The 16,447-nt window shown below is 44.3% G+C and overlaps 1 protein-coding gene across 4 annotated transcripts in view; it reads right to left on the bottom strand.

Moving 5' to 3' along the window:
* Positions 1-16,447, bottom strand: part of HOOK3 (hook microtubule tethering protein 3) — a 1,476,018-nt gene that overhangs the window by 1,303,457 nt on the left and 156,114 nt on the right. For all 4 annotated transcript variants that reach the window (XM_085636641.1, XM_085636638.1, XM_085636639.1 and 1 more), the window contains exon 3: positions 6,771-6,843. Coding sequence is in view for 3 of the 4 variants with exons in the window: in XM_085636638.1 (XP_085492764.1) it covers positions 6,771-6,843 (73 nt within the window). In the remaining variant the exon portion in view is untranslated. The remainder of the gene's footprint in view (positions 1-6,770; positions 6,844-16,447) is intronic.

The raw sequence follows: 16,447 nt of genomic DNA, 5'->3' as shown, positions 1-16,447 counted from the left end.
CGCGGCCTCGGAGTTCTCTTCGGCGGCGTCGGATACCTAGGTAACGACACCGACCGTGGCGGAGCCACAGGTGGGCCCGACGGTGTGTGAGGCGGAATGGGAGCAGGAGGAGGAGGAGGTGTATACTCCACTGAGTACACCGAGCCCGGTGACTCCGTCCTCTTCCCTTGTGACCCCGAGGGACTCCCGGCGGCAGGACTCCTCCTGCGCTGCCTCGGCGACGGCGAACGCCTCGGCGACGGCGAACGCCTCCTCGACGGCGAACGCCTCCGACAGGTCCTCGACGTCGGGGATCCCCTCGACGGTGACCTTCTCCTCTTTGTCGACGGCGACCGGCGACCTCGCCTCGACGGCGAGCGCCTACGCCGGGACTGGTCTCGACGCCGATGACTCGACGGAGAAGTCGACGGCGTCGACGAAGATGCGGATGTCGTCGACGGTGGATTGCTCAACTCCCTCGACTGCGTTTCTCCCCAGAGCCCTGGGGAGACGGTGAACAGCCTCAGCCATCCCCCTCGACGTCGTAGTCGACGCCGACGGAGAATGGGGACGTTCGCTGGGCTTCCTGCCCCTGGGGAGCCCCCCAGGGGCCTCAGCATGTCCTGACCCACCTTGGGCCCTCAGCCTTCTGTCCTCCAGGCCTTGGAGCCTGATCTTCATCCTTTCTCTCAGGGTCCTGGCTGAGAAAGATTGACAAATGTCACACTCATCTGGAACATGGGACTGGGGAAGGCAGACGATGCACACCCTGTGTGGGTCCGACTTGGCCTTCTTTCTCTCGCACTCTGGGCACTTGTCAAACAGGCCAGGCATGTTGACAACACAGAGCACACACAAGAAGGAAGGCAACAAGGTACGTAATAAGCACTTGAAAAGTGAACAAATTCCAAATAAACCCTTGAAAAGGGAGAGCTCAATGCTCCAGGGTCCTGCTAGCAGGAGCCGGAAAAAAAGAACAGAAAGTAAAAGGGACCTGCTGTGCATTCTGGGATACTGGAAAAGTTCTGGAAAGTTTTCCTAATGGCACAGTATCCTGTTCGGAGCCACATAATGGCAGCCTATGGGGCTTGTCTGTCCATTCCTCCCTCTCTATCATTCCAGAGGCTTTTGCTGGTAGAGGCAGGTTTTTCTCTGTGGAAAAAGCTGGGCAGGCAGTGCTGTTGGTGGATGTTGGTGGCATTTTCTAGTTGAAGTACTGGACAGTGTAGCCTGTGGATATAGGCTGCATTATCTGTCTTTGAATTCTTTCTTAAGTGTAGATGCAGGTCTGCATGGCTTGACAATTTAAGAGATTATTTTTTATTGGTCTGGGGTCCACGCACATGGGCGGGACTATTCACTAGATTATGACTATACACAGAGATCCCCTACTACAGAACGCGAGTGTGATTGAGGCGATTATCAGCTGAAAAGATAAGGGGCATACAACTCCAGGGGGCAGTGCACAGATGCAGGATTCGGACACTGATCATGGCTCTAGTGCTTCTTAGAGTTCAGGCATGGAACTGCCCAAAGTGACACCGGGATCGTCCGATGACATCATCCGATCGACCTGATAAAATGTGGTAAAAGGGCAGGGCCTGCTTTGACACTACCATGGGGATGATATACTGAGACCATTCTGGGGTGTGGGTTTTGCTGGACATGTTGTTACTAAGACCTGAATGGCTGACCTGCTGGCTAGGAGGGCTGCAGGGTCACCTACCTCGACAGGGCACTCCGTAGATGGACTTCCACAGTTCCACTTTGCTTTTGCTTTGTTTGGATGGAGAATACTAATCTGCTTGTCATGGGGAATGGGAGTTGGGGTACCAGTTATGGTTTGAAAAATTTGATTATGGGGGATCTAGGAGTCGTGTATCACTGTAATGTGTATTCTTTTAATGGGCATGCAGGGGCGGAGAGGGGAGAAGGCCGCGCGGCAGAGCGACAGGAGTTAGGGCATGGTGGGCTCCCTAACGTATAGTTTCCTCTCATGGAATATTCGAGGTATGCAGACTATGTTCACGAGATACAAACTGTTCTATCTGAACAGGTGAGGCGTCCAAACAGCATTCCTCCAAGAGACACACTTGACAGCCAAAGATGGAATCGCATTGCAGCATACATGGCGGGGTCAGGCATATTACACTACATAATCAGCATATGCCAAGGGCATCCTGATCTGGATTAGGGTGGGGGTTCTCCTCCATCTTGTGGATCAGATGGTTGACCCTGAGGAGAGATTTGTAATGAAAAGGCGGTCAACTGGGAGGACGTTACATTTCCATGATAAACCTGTACACCCCGAATGTGGACCAAAGCACATTTTTAACGAACTTATGCCGACAATTAGTGCCCAGCCTGTTCACCCTGGGGGGGGGGGGGGATTTTAATTGTGTGGCTGACGTTGCAGTGGACTGTTCACAATCCCTTGCGGGTCTACCAGACTATACGTACAGCTTGTGCTTTCAAGGAGTGGAAACAAAACTGGGGGCTAATAGACTTGTGGTAACAGATGTATCCAATCGAGAGGGAATATTCCTTCTTTTCAGGTCTCCAGGAAGTACACGTCTGGATGGACGCCTCACTGTCTACTCGTAGCTTAGGTCACACGTCGGATCCCAACCCAGTCCTCTTGCGGCTGGGGTGGACCTGGCCTTGCCCGTCCCTTCCCACGTGGCGACACAAGCCTGAATCGCTGGTGGCATTTCGGGAAACGATCGGGGAGAAAATTCTACAGTACCTTGCCAACAATGCTGGCACGGCGTCTTCCCCACAGGTGGAGTGGGATGCCTTTAAGGCGATTCTTCAAAGCACATTGCCTAGCTGAAGTGAAGGACATATAGCATACCCTGCTGGAAGAGGTCCAGATGGCGGAAAACCCACTCAGGGATCTAGAGTCCAGGTGGAGCGCCTAACTTCAACTACAAATGATACATAAACAGGACACACGCTGTAAGGGACAAGTCCAGTTTCCTTTTTGCCTTGCTGGCTAATCCGACCCAACAAGGGATGGCCAAAGTGGACCTAGAGGATGAGAAGGGCAACAGGGTGTACTCCCAGGGGGGACATAATTGATGTATTCACTAGATACATGATGCTTTACACTAGTGTTATGCCAATAAACACAGTGGTGACACAAGCATTTCTGGAAGCGCTGCCTCTGCTGTGCCTGGGGGAGGATGAGGTGGCAGCCCTGGGAGGAGATCTCTCTGCACAGAAAATATTGTGTGCTATGAAACATATGGCACAGAATAAGACCCCGGGGACAGACTGCTTCCCACGGAATTTTATGTTACATATTCCACGGAGCTGACGCCTAGGCCGACTGAGCTATATGGTGCGGCTAAAAATGCTGGTATCATTCCGGACACTACTAGAGAAGAGGTAATTGTCACCCTACTGAAGCCGAGAAAGTCGGCACATGACCGCTCGGTATACAGGCCCCTGTCTATGTTGAATATCGACTACAAGATCCTGAGCAGGATCTTGGCAGGCCGGCTCCTGGCCCATATGCCGCGGCTGATACACCCAGACCAAATGGGGTTTATCCTGGGTCGGAATAAGGTGACTAATATACGACAACTCTTGGCTATTATGGAAGCCGACAACTATATCCGAGACAACACAACAGCCGTTGCTGTAGATATTGAAGAAGTTTTTGACAGCCTTGAATGGCACTATCTCTATGAGGTGATGTTGCAAATAGGACTGGGAGAGCAGTGTCTGGCTTGCACCCAATGGGCAGGGGGCGCACAGGCTGGACTATATCGCCGTGTTTCCAGGTGGAGCGGGGGACAAGGCAAGGATGCTCCTCGTCTCCGCTACTCTTTGCTATTGCTATGGAATGCCTGCTGGCACGTGTGAGGACAGGAAAGCGTTCAATGGTCTGACAATATGGGGGCACCATCACAGAATGCCGTTGACCTGCTGCTTTTCCTGCGCGATACGGAGGGGGTTCTGAGGGGGGCCTAAGCTATGCTAGACTTTAACCAATGATCTGGATTGCGCATGAACTTGCAGAAGTCTAAGCTCTTTCCAATGGCACAGAGAGAGGAACCCCAGAGCATCTGATGGCTGAGTAGCGGGAGCCTAGGTGTCTGACTTACCTGGAAGTCAGGATCTACCACACCAGAGCTGACCTAATAGAGGGCAACGTGGGCCGTGCGGTTGGTTCCCTGAGGGCCTCCATGACCTTTTGAAAGAAACTTGCGCTTTCAGTGATGGGGAGAATAGCCCTCTTGAAGATGGTGGCTGTACCCAGTCGCCTCTATTTTTTCACCACACTTCCCATGTGGATCCCAGGGACACAGTTAAGAGAGATCAAAACCCTGACTACGGAGTTTATTTGGGGGTCCGGCCGCCTGAGAGTGGCGTTGGCCACAATGCAACGCCCCACAACTGAAGGCGGCCCTGCAGTCCCAGATTTTGACCTGTATTATATAGCAGCTCAACTGCAGTGGCTGATCCAGGGAATTGTGCATAGCCGCAATCCAGACCGGCTCCCAGCCCCTTTGTGCTGCCACTCCAGGAGCTCATTTGAGTGCGGAGCTCCGGCCATGATGACTCCACTGAACTCTGCACTCTGGAAAGATGCTGGAACAGGGGATTACAAAGAATATGCACCAAGATCCCATACTTCACAGATATACCCCTAAGATTTCATACATGCACTTCCACATGGGGTGACAGGCGGGGGCTAGAGCTATGGATGGAGGCAAGGGCGGTGAGGGACCAGTATAGGGACTCACAGCTGCTCCTATTCTAGGACTTCAGGGCGGAGTTTGACTTACCCCAAGGGCATTGCCTCCATCATAGTGAACTCACGTCAGCGATACGGAAACCGTGGGGAGGGGGAACTATAGAACCCACATAATCTCAGAACAGCCGATACATAGTGCTTTCAGCTGGTACCATTAGAACAGCTTCATAACTCTATAGAGCGCTACGGATGGACCAACAGCTCCCATAACATGCGGTGAGAACTAGATGGGAGGATGACCTGGGCATTCCTACTGAGCCGAAGGATTAGGATAAGATACTGGAACAAACGCCAAAGGTCTCTAGAAATGCGCGTTTTAAACTGATCAATTACCATGTGTTACATAGATCATATATGACATCTGAACAGATGGGTAGGTACATCCGGGTGCCGGACGTGGCCTGTCCCAGATGTGTGGAAGTAAAGGCTCACATCCTCCATATGTTCTGGAAATGTGTCACAATTCACACTTTTTGGGAGGGAGTCATACAAATGACCGAGGAGTGCATTGGGAGGGAGGTTCCGCGCATCCCAGGACACTGCCTACTGGGCTGGGTTCCCCACCCACCCAAGACCAAGGTAAGAGGGAGGTTTCAGGACTTGGCATATATTCTCACCAAACGCAAGATAGCTCAAAACTAGAAGGCAGCAAGGGGCCGGTGACCAGGTGTGAGAAGAAGAGAGTTGATCAAGTGGGCGATGTGCAAAGGGAGAATCCTTTGACGGGACGGACAGCACGGCATGGGCAAAATGGAGGTCACCCGAGCTTGGGAAGCCCTGGTGGACTGCCTGACTAACCCAGAGCCGGACACACCGGCAAGCTCTCCACGAGAACCCCATGACGACTGGGCAATTGGAACTAAAGCCCCGCCCAGACTCTGACCCTTCATGAAACCAGACCAGAGCAGACTATGGGAACAGAAGTGAGAGCCCCCAGACACCCAAGGTCTAAAGATACCAACTTACTCACTGCTAGTACCTTATATCTGAAAATCTCAATAAAATCTGTTTGGAAAAAAAAAAAAAGATCTCATTCAGCATTCTTTAGCAAATGGTTTAAGTTGGGTGGAAGAATTCAAAATGATGGTGTGCACCTACAGGATGACTACACATACTTCAACTGGAGTTACTCCTTTTGAGTAATTTGGAACCCCGAATAGCTTAATAGTTCCGTCGTGGGTGAATAGAATGAGAATGTATGGTGTGAAAGGGGTGACTAGAGGAAATGCTAAATTAATAGAAAGAGAAAAGGAGACAATTCAGAAAAGGAAGGATATTTTGACAAGTGCATGCTAGTTAGGGATACTAAGGTGTGTGTTGGAGTTTGGGCGTAAATAAGGAATCCAAGAAAAGGGAGGGTTGATGGACCAAATTAGTCAGCCCATGAAAGTCATTAACCTTTGAAAAAATGCACTAAAAACAAAAGACCACCGCATTTAGAACCTAGGAATAGTTACTGTTTGGAAATGTGGGTTTGACCAGGATGGATTCACCAAGGATATGCAAGAAGGTGAGCGGATGAGCAGAAGGAGGAGTTCTTGTGTGGGACGAAGCCAGCTCACCTTGAACATTTGATAGGACATCCTAGTTTTACAATGTCTCCATACTCACATCCTAAGTGCTATTGTTTAATGTATTGAAAGGGAGGTGTGTGGTATACTGAGCGTGATCTAATACACTGAATTGTGCCTGATGTAATACAGTTTTGGAATAGGTGCTACGCTGTCGCCAAGGGATTGGAATGCGATCATTTGAACTGAAGTGGAGATGTGACCAGAGTTAGTCCTGGGGAACTCGCTGCTGATAGATGGAGTCTTTACTGATACAAGTTCTTAATAATCTTGCATGGCATCACGTTTGAAAACCCTCATTTTCACAGTACACTATTTAAAACATGGCTACAATGCAACAAACCCAAAACTGTGTATATAATCTTGTACATGATAAAGAGCCTCTGTCGAATGCAAGTATGGCATGAAATAAGCAGTAAATATAAGCTACAAATAATAACAGCATTAACAAATACCTTTAACCTCCAATTGTCTCCTACTTCTGTTTTGACTCTGGTCATCCAGTTCTCATCAAAGTATGTTGGATCACTTTAAAAAAAAAAAAAAGTATAAATAAAGTGACCTCATTTGCATGATACTACTCTGTAAAACATGATTACATCAATGTTTAGTATAAACTTTAAAGAATACATTTTGTGGATCATGGGTCAGCTTATATTTACCAAATCCTTATCTGCTTGAGCGGTTAAATTCATAGCTCAACCCCATTAGCTTGCACAAAAGCCTTAGTACACTTTTTTCATTGCCTTAAACCTAAAAGCCATAAGTAGGGTACACAACTCGATGGGGATTTAACTTGCGATCAAGTGTCTTACCTTCCCATAGGAATAATATACTCGGATTTAGTTCAAGCAACAGGCATCAAGAAACCCAATATGAGTAATTGTATACATTATATTAGTCTAAAAGTAACTACAATTGAACACTACTTTCAAAATCAAAGGGTGCAACCAATACTCAAATGCATCACACAGTCTTAACAAAACAAAACAACTTTCCCAGAAACCATGGATGTCTCTAGTGCTCTCAAAAGACCTTCATTCCTAAATACTGCTTTCCAATGATGGGATAGATAGATAGATAGATAGATAGATAGATAGATAGATAGATAGGATAGATAGGATAGATAAGATAGATAGATATACTTTATTGTTTAAAAATAATTACAATGGTGAACATGCTACCATAATAAAAACGTGTATCAAGAATAGTTAAGATATTTACATTTGTACCATCACAACAAGTAGGAATTCATCATAAAATAATTTAAGATCCTAGAAACCCGTTTTTTCTAATAATAAAAAGTATTAACTCATCTAAACGGTACGATCCTTTTTTAAAAAGAGTGATTAAAAAACTGTTAAGAGCCATGATCGTCCATTCTAATTTTATCATCTACTAGGGCCACGGCAGACAGTTATTAAAAGGCAATAATTAATAACGCTATAGATAGATCGACAGATAGATCGATTAATAGATATACTGCAATAAACAAAGGTTACACAGACATTATAGTTAGGAATCAATTACAAAAATTAAACTGAAACTCACTGAAAAAAACAAAGGTTACAGGGACTGCATAGTTAGGCTTAGATTTCACCCATACAAAATCAATGAAATTCAGCTGTTATTGTTACCTGGGCTAACTATAACTTACGCCCCCCTCAATGCACTGCTTATGACCTCACAAATTACATCACTCATGACATGGTCAGTGGCATCACTGATGATATCACTCATGACATCTCAAAGGTTCAGTAAACTCAATGAGTATGCAATGTCGCATTCCACTTGAAAGACCTCACCAGAATTGGTGCAGGATGTATAGTATAATATATATATATATATATATATATATATATATATATATATATATATATATATATATATATATATATATATATATATATATATATATATATATATATTCACTGAAAAAACCATAGGTTTCAGGGGCGTTATAGTTAGGAATTGGCATTTAAAAAACCTTAGAAATTCACTGAAAAAACCATAGGTTTCTTGGGCGTTATTGTTAGCTGGACATTTTCCTCGTACAAAACCCTAGAAATTCCCCCGTTATAGTTAGTTCAGCTAACTATAACTCGCGCCCCCGCAATGCACTGCTGATGACGTCACATATTACATCACTCATGACATGGTCAGTGACATCACTGATGCCATCTCAAATGACATCACTGATGACATCATCCAGTGAGTCTGTGTTTCTGTAAAGTTTTAATATGTTTAATATATATAGGGAAAGGCCTGTTGAAGAATGAGTGGGTGTACAAGTATGTGAATGGATGATTTTCTAGGTGCGTAACTGACTCTATAAGTGAGTCATTAAATGTAACTTACTGCAGACTAGTGACTAAACTGTGTGAATGTCTGTATGTGTCTGTGTGTTGGTGTATAAGTAGCTGCATGGTTTTGTGAATAGCTATATGAGTGTCTATATGGGTTATTGATTGGTTGTCTGAGTATCTGTATGGGTGCCTGAGTGTTTGTGTGGGTAGGGTGTGTGTGACTCTGCATAGATGTGTGAGTGGGTGATTCTATGGGTGCATGGTTTTAAGAGTGCAACTGTGATGGACTGTATGGTTGGGTGAGTGTATGTATGGGTGTGTTAGTGATTGAATGTATATCTCAGTTGTACATGTGTCAGTAACTTCATATGTGAAACGCAGTGTATATGTGTGTAAGAGTATATAAATATCTATATGTGAGAGTGTGTGATTGCGGGAGTGGCTTTATGGAGGAGTGTGTGCTTGTATCAGTAATTGCATAAGAGCGTCAGAATTTGTTAGTATTTTTGTGAGTAAGTGAACTTGAGTGTGTTTAACTGTATAGGTGAGTAAATTGGACTGTGATTAATTATTTGCATGACTGACTAGGTGTGTCAGTACCTCAATGGATGATTGGCGGTGTGTGAGTGTCTATATAGGTGTATAAATGCATATGATAGTCCTGTGCGGAGTGACTGTAAGTATGAGTGACTGTACAGGTGAGTGAGTGGAGATGTATGTAGACCTATGAGTCAATGAGTGGGTATGTAGTTATTGGTATTGGAGTATCTATGGTTTTCAATATGTCCGCCTGAAATTTTTAGTCGGTGTATCAAAGGTTATATTAGGGTGTGAGAAGATGCACTAATTTGTCACATCGATCTATATATATATGAATGCAAATTGACGCTAGAAGCTGCCTCACTCAGACAAAGTGATGAAGAGCGGACCCAAAGGAATAGTGCCAATCAAAGTGCTTTATTCTTTCGCCCAGCCAGACCGCCATTACGCGTTTCGACCCCCACTCGGGTCTTGATCACATGACGCGTTGCTAACAGAAGAAGAGGCATTTAAGGTACTATACAGGAAATGGCATCATCTTGTTGCGACATTGACCATGAAAAGAAAAGAGTCACTACAAATGATCATCGCGAGTGCTGTGCATTGCCTCATGTGTTTATACATCATAAATATATATAAATATATAAATACATACATAAAAATAAATAAGTTTAAATACCTATACCAATTAAAAGATGATATTATCCTTTAAAACACATACACAATAATAATAATAATAAAGAAGTTTATATAGCGCTCGGTTATACTATCTAGTATGTCCCCGCGCTGCGGTGCAAATGGACAGATCGTATAGGGCAATTAGTCATTCTAAACCTGAGAGAGAGAGACCATCTACTCTATCCTGAACAGCCAGGTCTTCAAGTTCTTCCGAAATATGCTTTCGGACTGCTCCAGACGCAGTTCCACAGGGAGTTCGTTCCACTGTTTGGCCGCAAGGTAACGGAAGGAGCGACCCCCCATTCTTGCTTTTTTTATGACAGGAATGAGAACGCGTCCTGTACCCGAGGACCGCAGGGTGCTGGAGGGAAAATAGGGAGACAGCAAGTCCCTGAGATAGGACGGAGCTCTACCATGGAGAATTCGGTGGCATATGCAAAGGGCCTTAAAGGAGACTCGTTCCTTTACTGGCAACCAGTGTAAAGTGGACAGGGCATATTTTGTTGGAAGTCCTCCTAGGCAGCATTAGGACCAATCGAGCCGCAGCGTTCTGGATATATTGCAGCCTTTGCGTGCTCTTTTTGTTGGCGCCCAAGTAGAGGACATTCCCATAGTCCAGGCGTGAGGTGACAAGTGCGTGGACTAAGGTTTTCCTGGCCGCTACAGGGAGCACATCCAGGACTTTCCGGAGGCTCTTCATAATGCAGAAGCACCTACCAGCCACTGTCCTGGATTGATGGTCAAATGACAGTTTAGGGTCCAACCAGATACCCAGATTCTTCACTTGCTCCCTCGGGGTAGGAGTAGGGCCAAGGGTCTGAGGCCACCACTTGGGAGACCATAGGTTGGCGTTTCTACCTACAATCAATTTGAGACAGTTGTTAGCCATCCAGCTGGCCAGTTCTTGAAGGCACAGTGAGAAGTTGGAGGCGTCCTCATCACGGGATTGGGACAGCGACACAACAAGCTGTGTGTCATCTGCATAAGACACGATATTAACACCAAACTTTTTAATACTCTCTGTCATGGGAGCAAGATAAAGATTAAAGAGCGTAGGGCTCAGAATGGATCCCTGAGGGACCCCCTGTTCTAGCCTAACATTCTTGGAGAAGAATGGTCCTTGGGCTACTTGGAAACTCCTATCTCGAAGGAAGGAGCTGAGCCATTCCAGAGCCAGGTTAGTCACTCCGCCTTCCATAAGACGCTGCAGCAAGATGGTATGGGCTACAGTGTCGAAAGCACTGAGGTCTAGTAGGATCCGGGCAACCGACTGACCCGCGTCGACCAGACTGCGGATGGTTTCCGTGGAGAAGAGCAGAGCCGACTCAGTGGAATAGGTAGCCCAGAAACCTGACTGCGTGGGGTGCAGCAGACCGTTCCGATTAATAGGACTCATCAGTTGCTCATTAAGCACTTTTTCTGCGAGTTTAGCAATAAATGGTAATAGCGAGATTGGCCGCAGATTTTCCAACAGACTGGACTTCATTCCGGGTTTCTTTTTGATAGGCACAACCACAGCCTGTTTCCATTCCCGTGGGACAACTCCAGTGTTAAACGAGAGTTGGATGAGATGTCTAAAATAAGGTGCCAGTGTGCCCATAACATCCTTCATGTTCTTAGGTTTCATAGGATCTTTAGGAGAACCTGACTTCATGCTTAGAGCAAGAGCATGAAAGTTCGCCATGGAAGGGAGACTAAAATTTGGAAGACAGGAGACCACAATGAAAGTTGGCTACAGTGACATATATGAATCTATACATATAGGATTTCTGAATAGAATTTCCTAGATTCAGCACGTTCATTTAATTAGAAAGTACTAGGTCAAACTGTTCCAACAAGACTCAGAATTATCTAATAGTTGCTGTTTCATCAATATTCCTCATGCTCAAGTCCACATAGGAGTCCAAGTGGGCCTTTTTTTTAACCAATGTCCATCGTGAACGATGTCCTTAAAATTAGACCTTAAAGTTAACCGCTTCAAAAAATTATGTGCAAAATAGTGCAAGATTATATTAAAATTTAGGGAAAACCAGTCCCTTTATTTATGCCAGATATCATATCAATTGATCATTTCTAAAATTTTCAATGGTGTGTGGGATTTTTATTTTTTCTCTTCTATTTTTACCTCTCCCACCGATAACCATTTTATATATAGAAATGCTGTATTTCAAATATCAGTCATAATGTGAGCCCACATTAAAATTCGCCAAAGAGGCAGAGTATAGGAGACTATAAACAGGTATAAAAATCTTCGCTAGCATTTAATCTAGCCGGATTTTTAGTATCGAGCTTTAAGATGTAACGTTGTCTCCAACAGGCGCAATTTCGCCTCACGATTACCACCACGTTTCATTGGTGAAACCGTATCTATCACAAAATAGTGAAGAAGATTTGGATTACTGTCATGTTTCTGCTCGAAATGTCTAGCGACAGGATAAGCCTGGTCTTTACCTGTAAAAGCTCTGATGTGCTGGAGTATCCTCTTGTGGGCCAGTAATTTGGTACTACCAACATACCTAAGCCCACACGGACACTCCAGCACATAAATATATATTATATATATATATATATATATATATATATATATATATATATATATATATATATATATATATAATGTGAACTTGTCAATTACAAATGAAAATGTGTGTTACATGTGTTTTTCATCCATCCATTTACAATGAGTGAGTGTGTGTGTGTATATATATATATATATTCACTTAAAAAAACCATAGGTTTCACACACGTTATAGTTAGGAATTAGCATTTTAAAAACCTTGCAAATTCAGTGAAAAAACCATAGGTTTCACACATGTTATAGTTAGCTGGACATTTCACTCGTAAAAAACCATTGAAATTCCCCTGTTATAGTTAGTTCAGCTAACTATAACTCGCGCGACCGCAATCCACTGCTGATGACGTCACATATTACATCACTCATGACATGGTCAGTGACATCACTCGACATCTCTGATGACATCATCCAGTGAATATGTCTCTATCTGAAAAATAAATATTTTTTATATGTATATCTAAAGGTTAATGGAAGAATAAATGGGTAAATAAGTGGCTAAATGGATTTTTTTTGTAAAATTAATTGTATAACTGACTTATTAACAGTATCTTAGTGAATACAGTGATGTAATATGTTATATCATCAGCAGTGGATTGCGGTCGCGCGAGTTATATTTAGCTGAACTAACTATAATGGGGGAATTTCAATGGTTTTTTAAGAGTGAAATGTCCAGCTAACTATAACGTGTGAAACCTATGGTTTTTTCAGTGAATTTGCAAGGTTTTTAAAATGCTAATTCCTAACTATAACGTGTGTGAAACCTATGGTTTTTTTAGTGAATTTGTAAGGTTTTTTTAATGCTAATTTATGTATGTATTATATTTTTTATATATTTATTTTACAATAAACTACCTATGTATATAGTTATAGATTGACTGTATCCTGAAATATGGAATGGCTCGTTTAAGATGTTTTTTTTTTTTAAGGGTTTTTCACCGTGCGCGCACCGTGCGCGCACCGTGAGCGCACACCGCGACTTTTTGAAAAAAAATAAAATGTTTTTTCACCCTTCCGGGTCCTTCACCCTGCCCCCTTTTCACGTTCTCCACCTTTGTTTTTCACTGCCACACACAAAATGGCGTCCGACACTTCCTGATTTTGACCGATTCGAATGTTGAGTGACTTCTAACCACCAATCAGAATTACGCTCGCGCACGGAACGGTGCGCGCATATAGATATTTATGTACTTTTAACTGCAATTTTCTCAGGAACTACTGAACAGATTGACACCATATATGCAAAAGGCACATCCCTGACCTGAGGACTACCTCTTTGCCAAATTTCAAGTAATTTTGTTCAGCCGTTCAGGCTGTACCTTCGACTAAAGGTCCTATGGGAAAATGCATGGGGAAAACAAGTTTTGGGACCCCCTTTTTTCTCAGCCCCCGCTTGACGAATCACCCCGAGACTTTCAGGGTAGGAGCTGAGCGGAGCGACCAATTAGTTTTGAAATTTTCATGAAGATAAGTCAACCGGCGCCACATTATCTACTGGGAGTGAGTGAGTGAGTGAGTGAGTGAGTGAGTGAGTGAGTGAGTGAGTGAGTGAGTGAGTGAGGATAGATAGATAGATAGATAGATAGATAGATATATCCATAAGAAAAACCGTGAACAAGACTTGACAGTCGAAACGCATTAGTGTACCGAACTAAAGGAATATTTTGCAAACAGACTCCTGTTAGTGCGGCATAATTTTTCTTGTGGACGGATATAGAGAGGTTCTGTGCCCCCGAGACTTGGCACACCCGGGGGCTTTTGTCAAAACAAGTGCAGGAGCCTGCATTTGTTTTATTTTTTTAAGTTTATGCTGCAGATTTGCGACTCAGTCCCGATTTTGCAGCAAATTGTTTTTTTGAAAAGAGCTTTTTTTGCCCTGGTGGGGTCCCTCTGGAACCCAAGGGCTAAGGGATCAGAGTATTCCTACCCTGCCCATTTTTCTTTTTAAAAAAAATGTTTTTAGTGGGACTCTGCTGAAGGCGAGTCCCAACATGGCTGCCACCACTTACAGTTGAAGTGTTGGCAGCCAATCAGATATCAGCATGGGGACTGTCAGATCCTTGCAGGATCTGCATCCCTAGATACACAAATTTGAATTTCTTTAAAATCTCCATAACTCTAGAATGGATTTACACCAAACAACAAAAAGCACTCTTTCTGGACCAAGCCTTAGCTTTCTACCAAATTTGTTGTTATTCCGACCAGCTGTTCTGGCTGTAGTCGTGTTCAAAATACCTATCGAAATTAACATGGGAGGTGCACTTTCTGACAGCATCCCCCCTCCCTATTTAATCTGCCCTCGCTTGATAGTTCACCTAAAAACGTTCCATACACAACTAGAATCACCAGTGCACTTTTTTTGGTGAAAATTTCCTAAAGATTCCTCAAACGGCACCAAAGACATAGGCAAGTCAAGTCAAAAAACGCTTTCCCTATGGGAACATGGTCCCACCTATAAATGCCTACCAGCGACTGCCAGTAGGAAATATAGATATATGTGTGTGGGTAATGTTATAGTTAGGTTTGATAAAAATATATTAATTTTTTTAAGAACCTAGAAATTCAATGAAAGAAATAAAGGTTAAAAGTAATGTTCAGTTAACAACAACATCAAAAAAAAGAAGTTCACCAGTTATAATTACAGAGTGAACTGTAACTTGCGCCCCCCCATTCACTGCTTCTGACCTCATACGACATCACTCATGACATGTTCTATGACCTCATTGATGACATCACTGAGGTCATCATCCAATGAGTGTTAGTTTGTTTTATAGTTGACATAGTGGTGGGTAACTAGCAAGGTTATCACTGAGGTCATTTGAGATGTTAATGTTGTCACTGACAAATTCACCTACTTAAAACGCTACTTTAACCTTTTTTTGTGAATTTCTAAGGTCTTTAAAAATATTAAAAAACAGATCATTTATCACACCTAACTATAACGTTACTTTAAACTTCGTTTTTTTTTTTCAGTGAAAGTACTTTTTTTTAAATTCTTTTTTTTTTACAAAGTTACATTTAATTACCACACGTAAATGAAATTCCCAGCCGCACACAGCCTTTGGATATGCACGGTGGGAAATTGGCTGCCAGAGCCTGCAGTCAACCTCCCATATGCAGCCAACCCGGAGCTGCGCACGGCCTTTGGCTGTGCGCAGTGGGGAGGTTGGCCACAAGTCTTGGCCGGCGGCATGGCCCTGTGGCCAACCCCCGTAAATGAAGCCAATCCCACACTGCGCAGGGCCTTTTGTCGTACACGGCTGACCTGTGGCCAACCGACTGCCTGCAGCAGACTCCATGCTGCGCATGTCCTTTGACTGTGCACGGGGAGGGGGGGTTGACAACGTGGCCAAACCCCCCACAAGGCAGTCAACCCGATAATGCACACAGCTTTCGGACGTGAGCAGCGGGCGTTTGGTTTTAGGGCCTGGCCCTGGGGACCCCATTACCCCAGGCCTTTCTTTTGTATTAAGAGTAGGAGGGCTGCGCAGGCCCCCACCTAGAGCTTCTTTAAGCTCTGGGGATTCCCCAGGGCCTTACACTCATGTTTGGAGGGGAGAGGAGCCACGGCCCCCCGAACCGTGTAAGGTCCAGGGGACCCCATCCCCCAGAGCCATTTTAAAACGTAAAGGGAAGGATTTTTAAAATTGCCTCTCCAGCGGACCCAACTATCCAGATATATAAATATTTTTGTTGCTTAGTTACTCAAACACTTCTGAACAGATTTACACCAAATCACAAAAAGCACAGTCTGTAGACCAAGATCTAGCTTTCTGCCAAATTTGGTACAATTCCATTCAGCAGTTTTGCTGTAGTCTTCTCTAAAGAAGTCTATGGAAAATGCATGGGGATTTTGTGCTTTGGGACACCTTTTTTCTCACCCCCGTTTGACAGATCCCCCAAAACTTTCCAGGAAGGGGGTGAGGTGGATGAACTGTTTGGGAGGACAGTTTTGCGAAGATTCATCAAACGGGGCAAAAGTTATTAGCAAACCAAAAACCGCTGTTTCTATGGAAAAGCAGACCCAACTTTAACT

Source organism: Triturus cristatus, chromosome 2_1, assembly GCF_964204655.1.
Source record: "Triturus cristatus chromosome 2_1, aTriCri1.1, whole genome shotgun sequence".
Lineage (NCBI taxonomy): Eukaryota > Metazoa > Chordata > Amphibia > Caudata > Salamandridae > Triturus > Triturus cristatus.
This window is presented reverse-complemented; position numbering and strand designations above follow the sequence as displayed.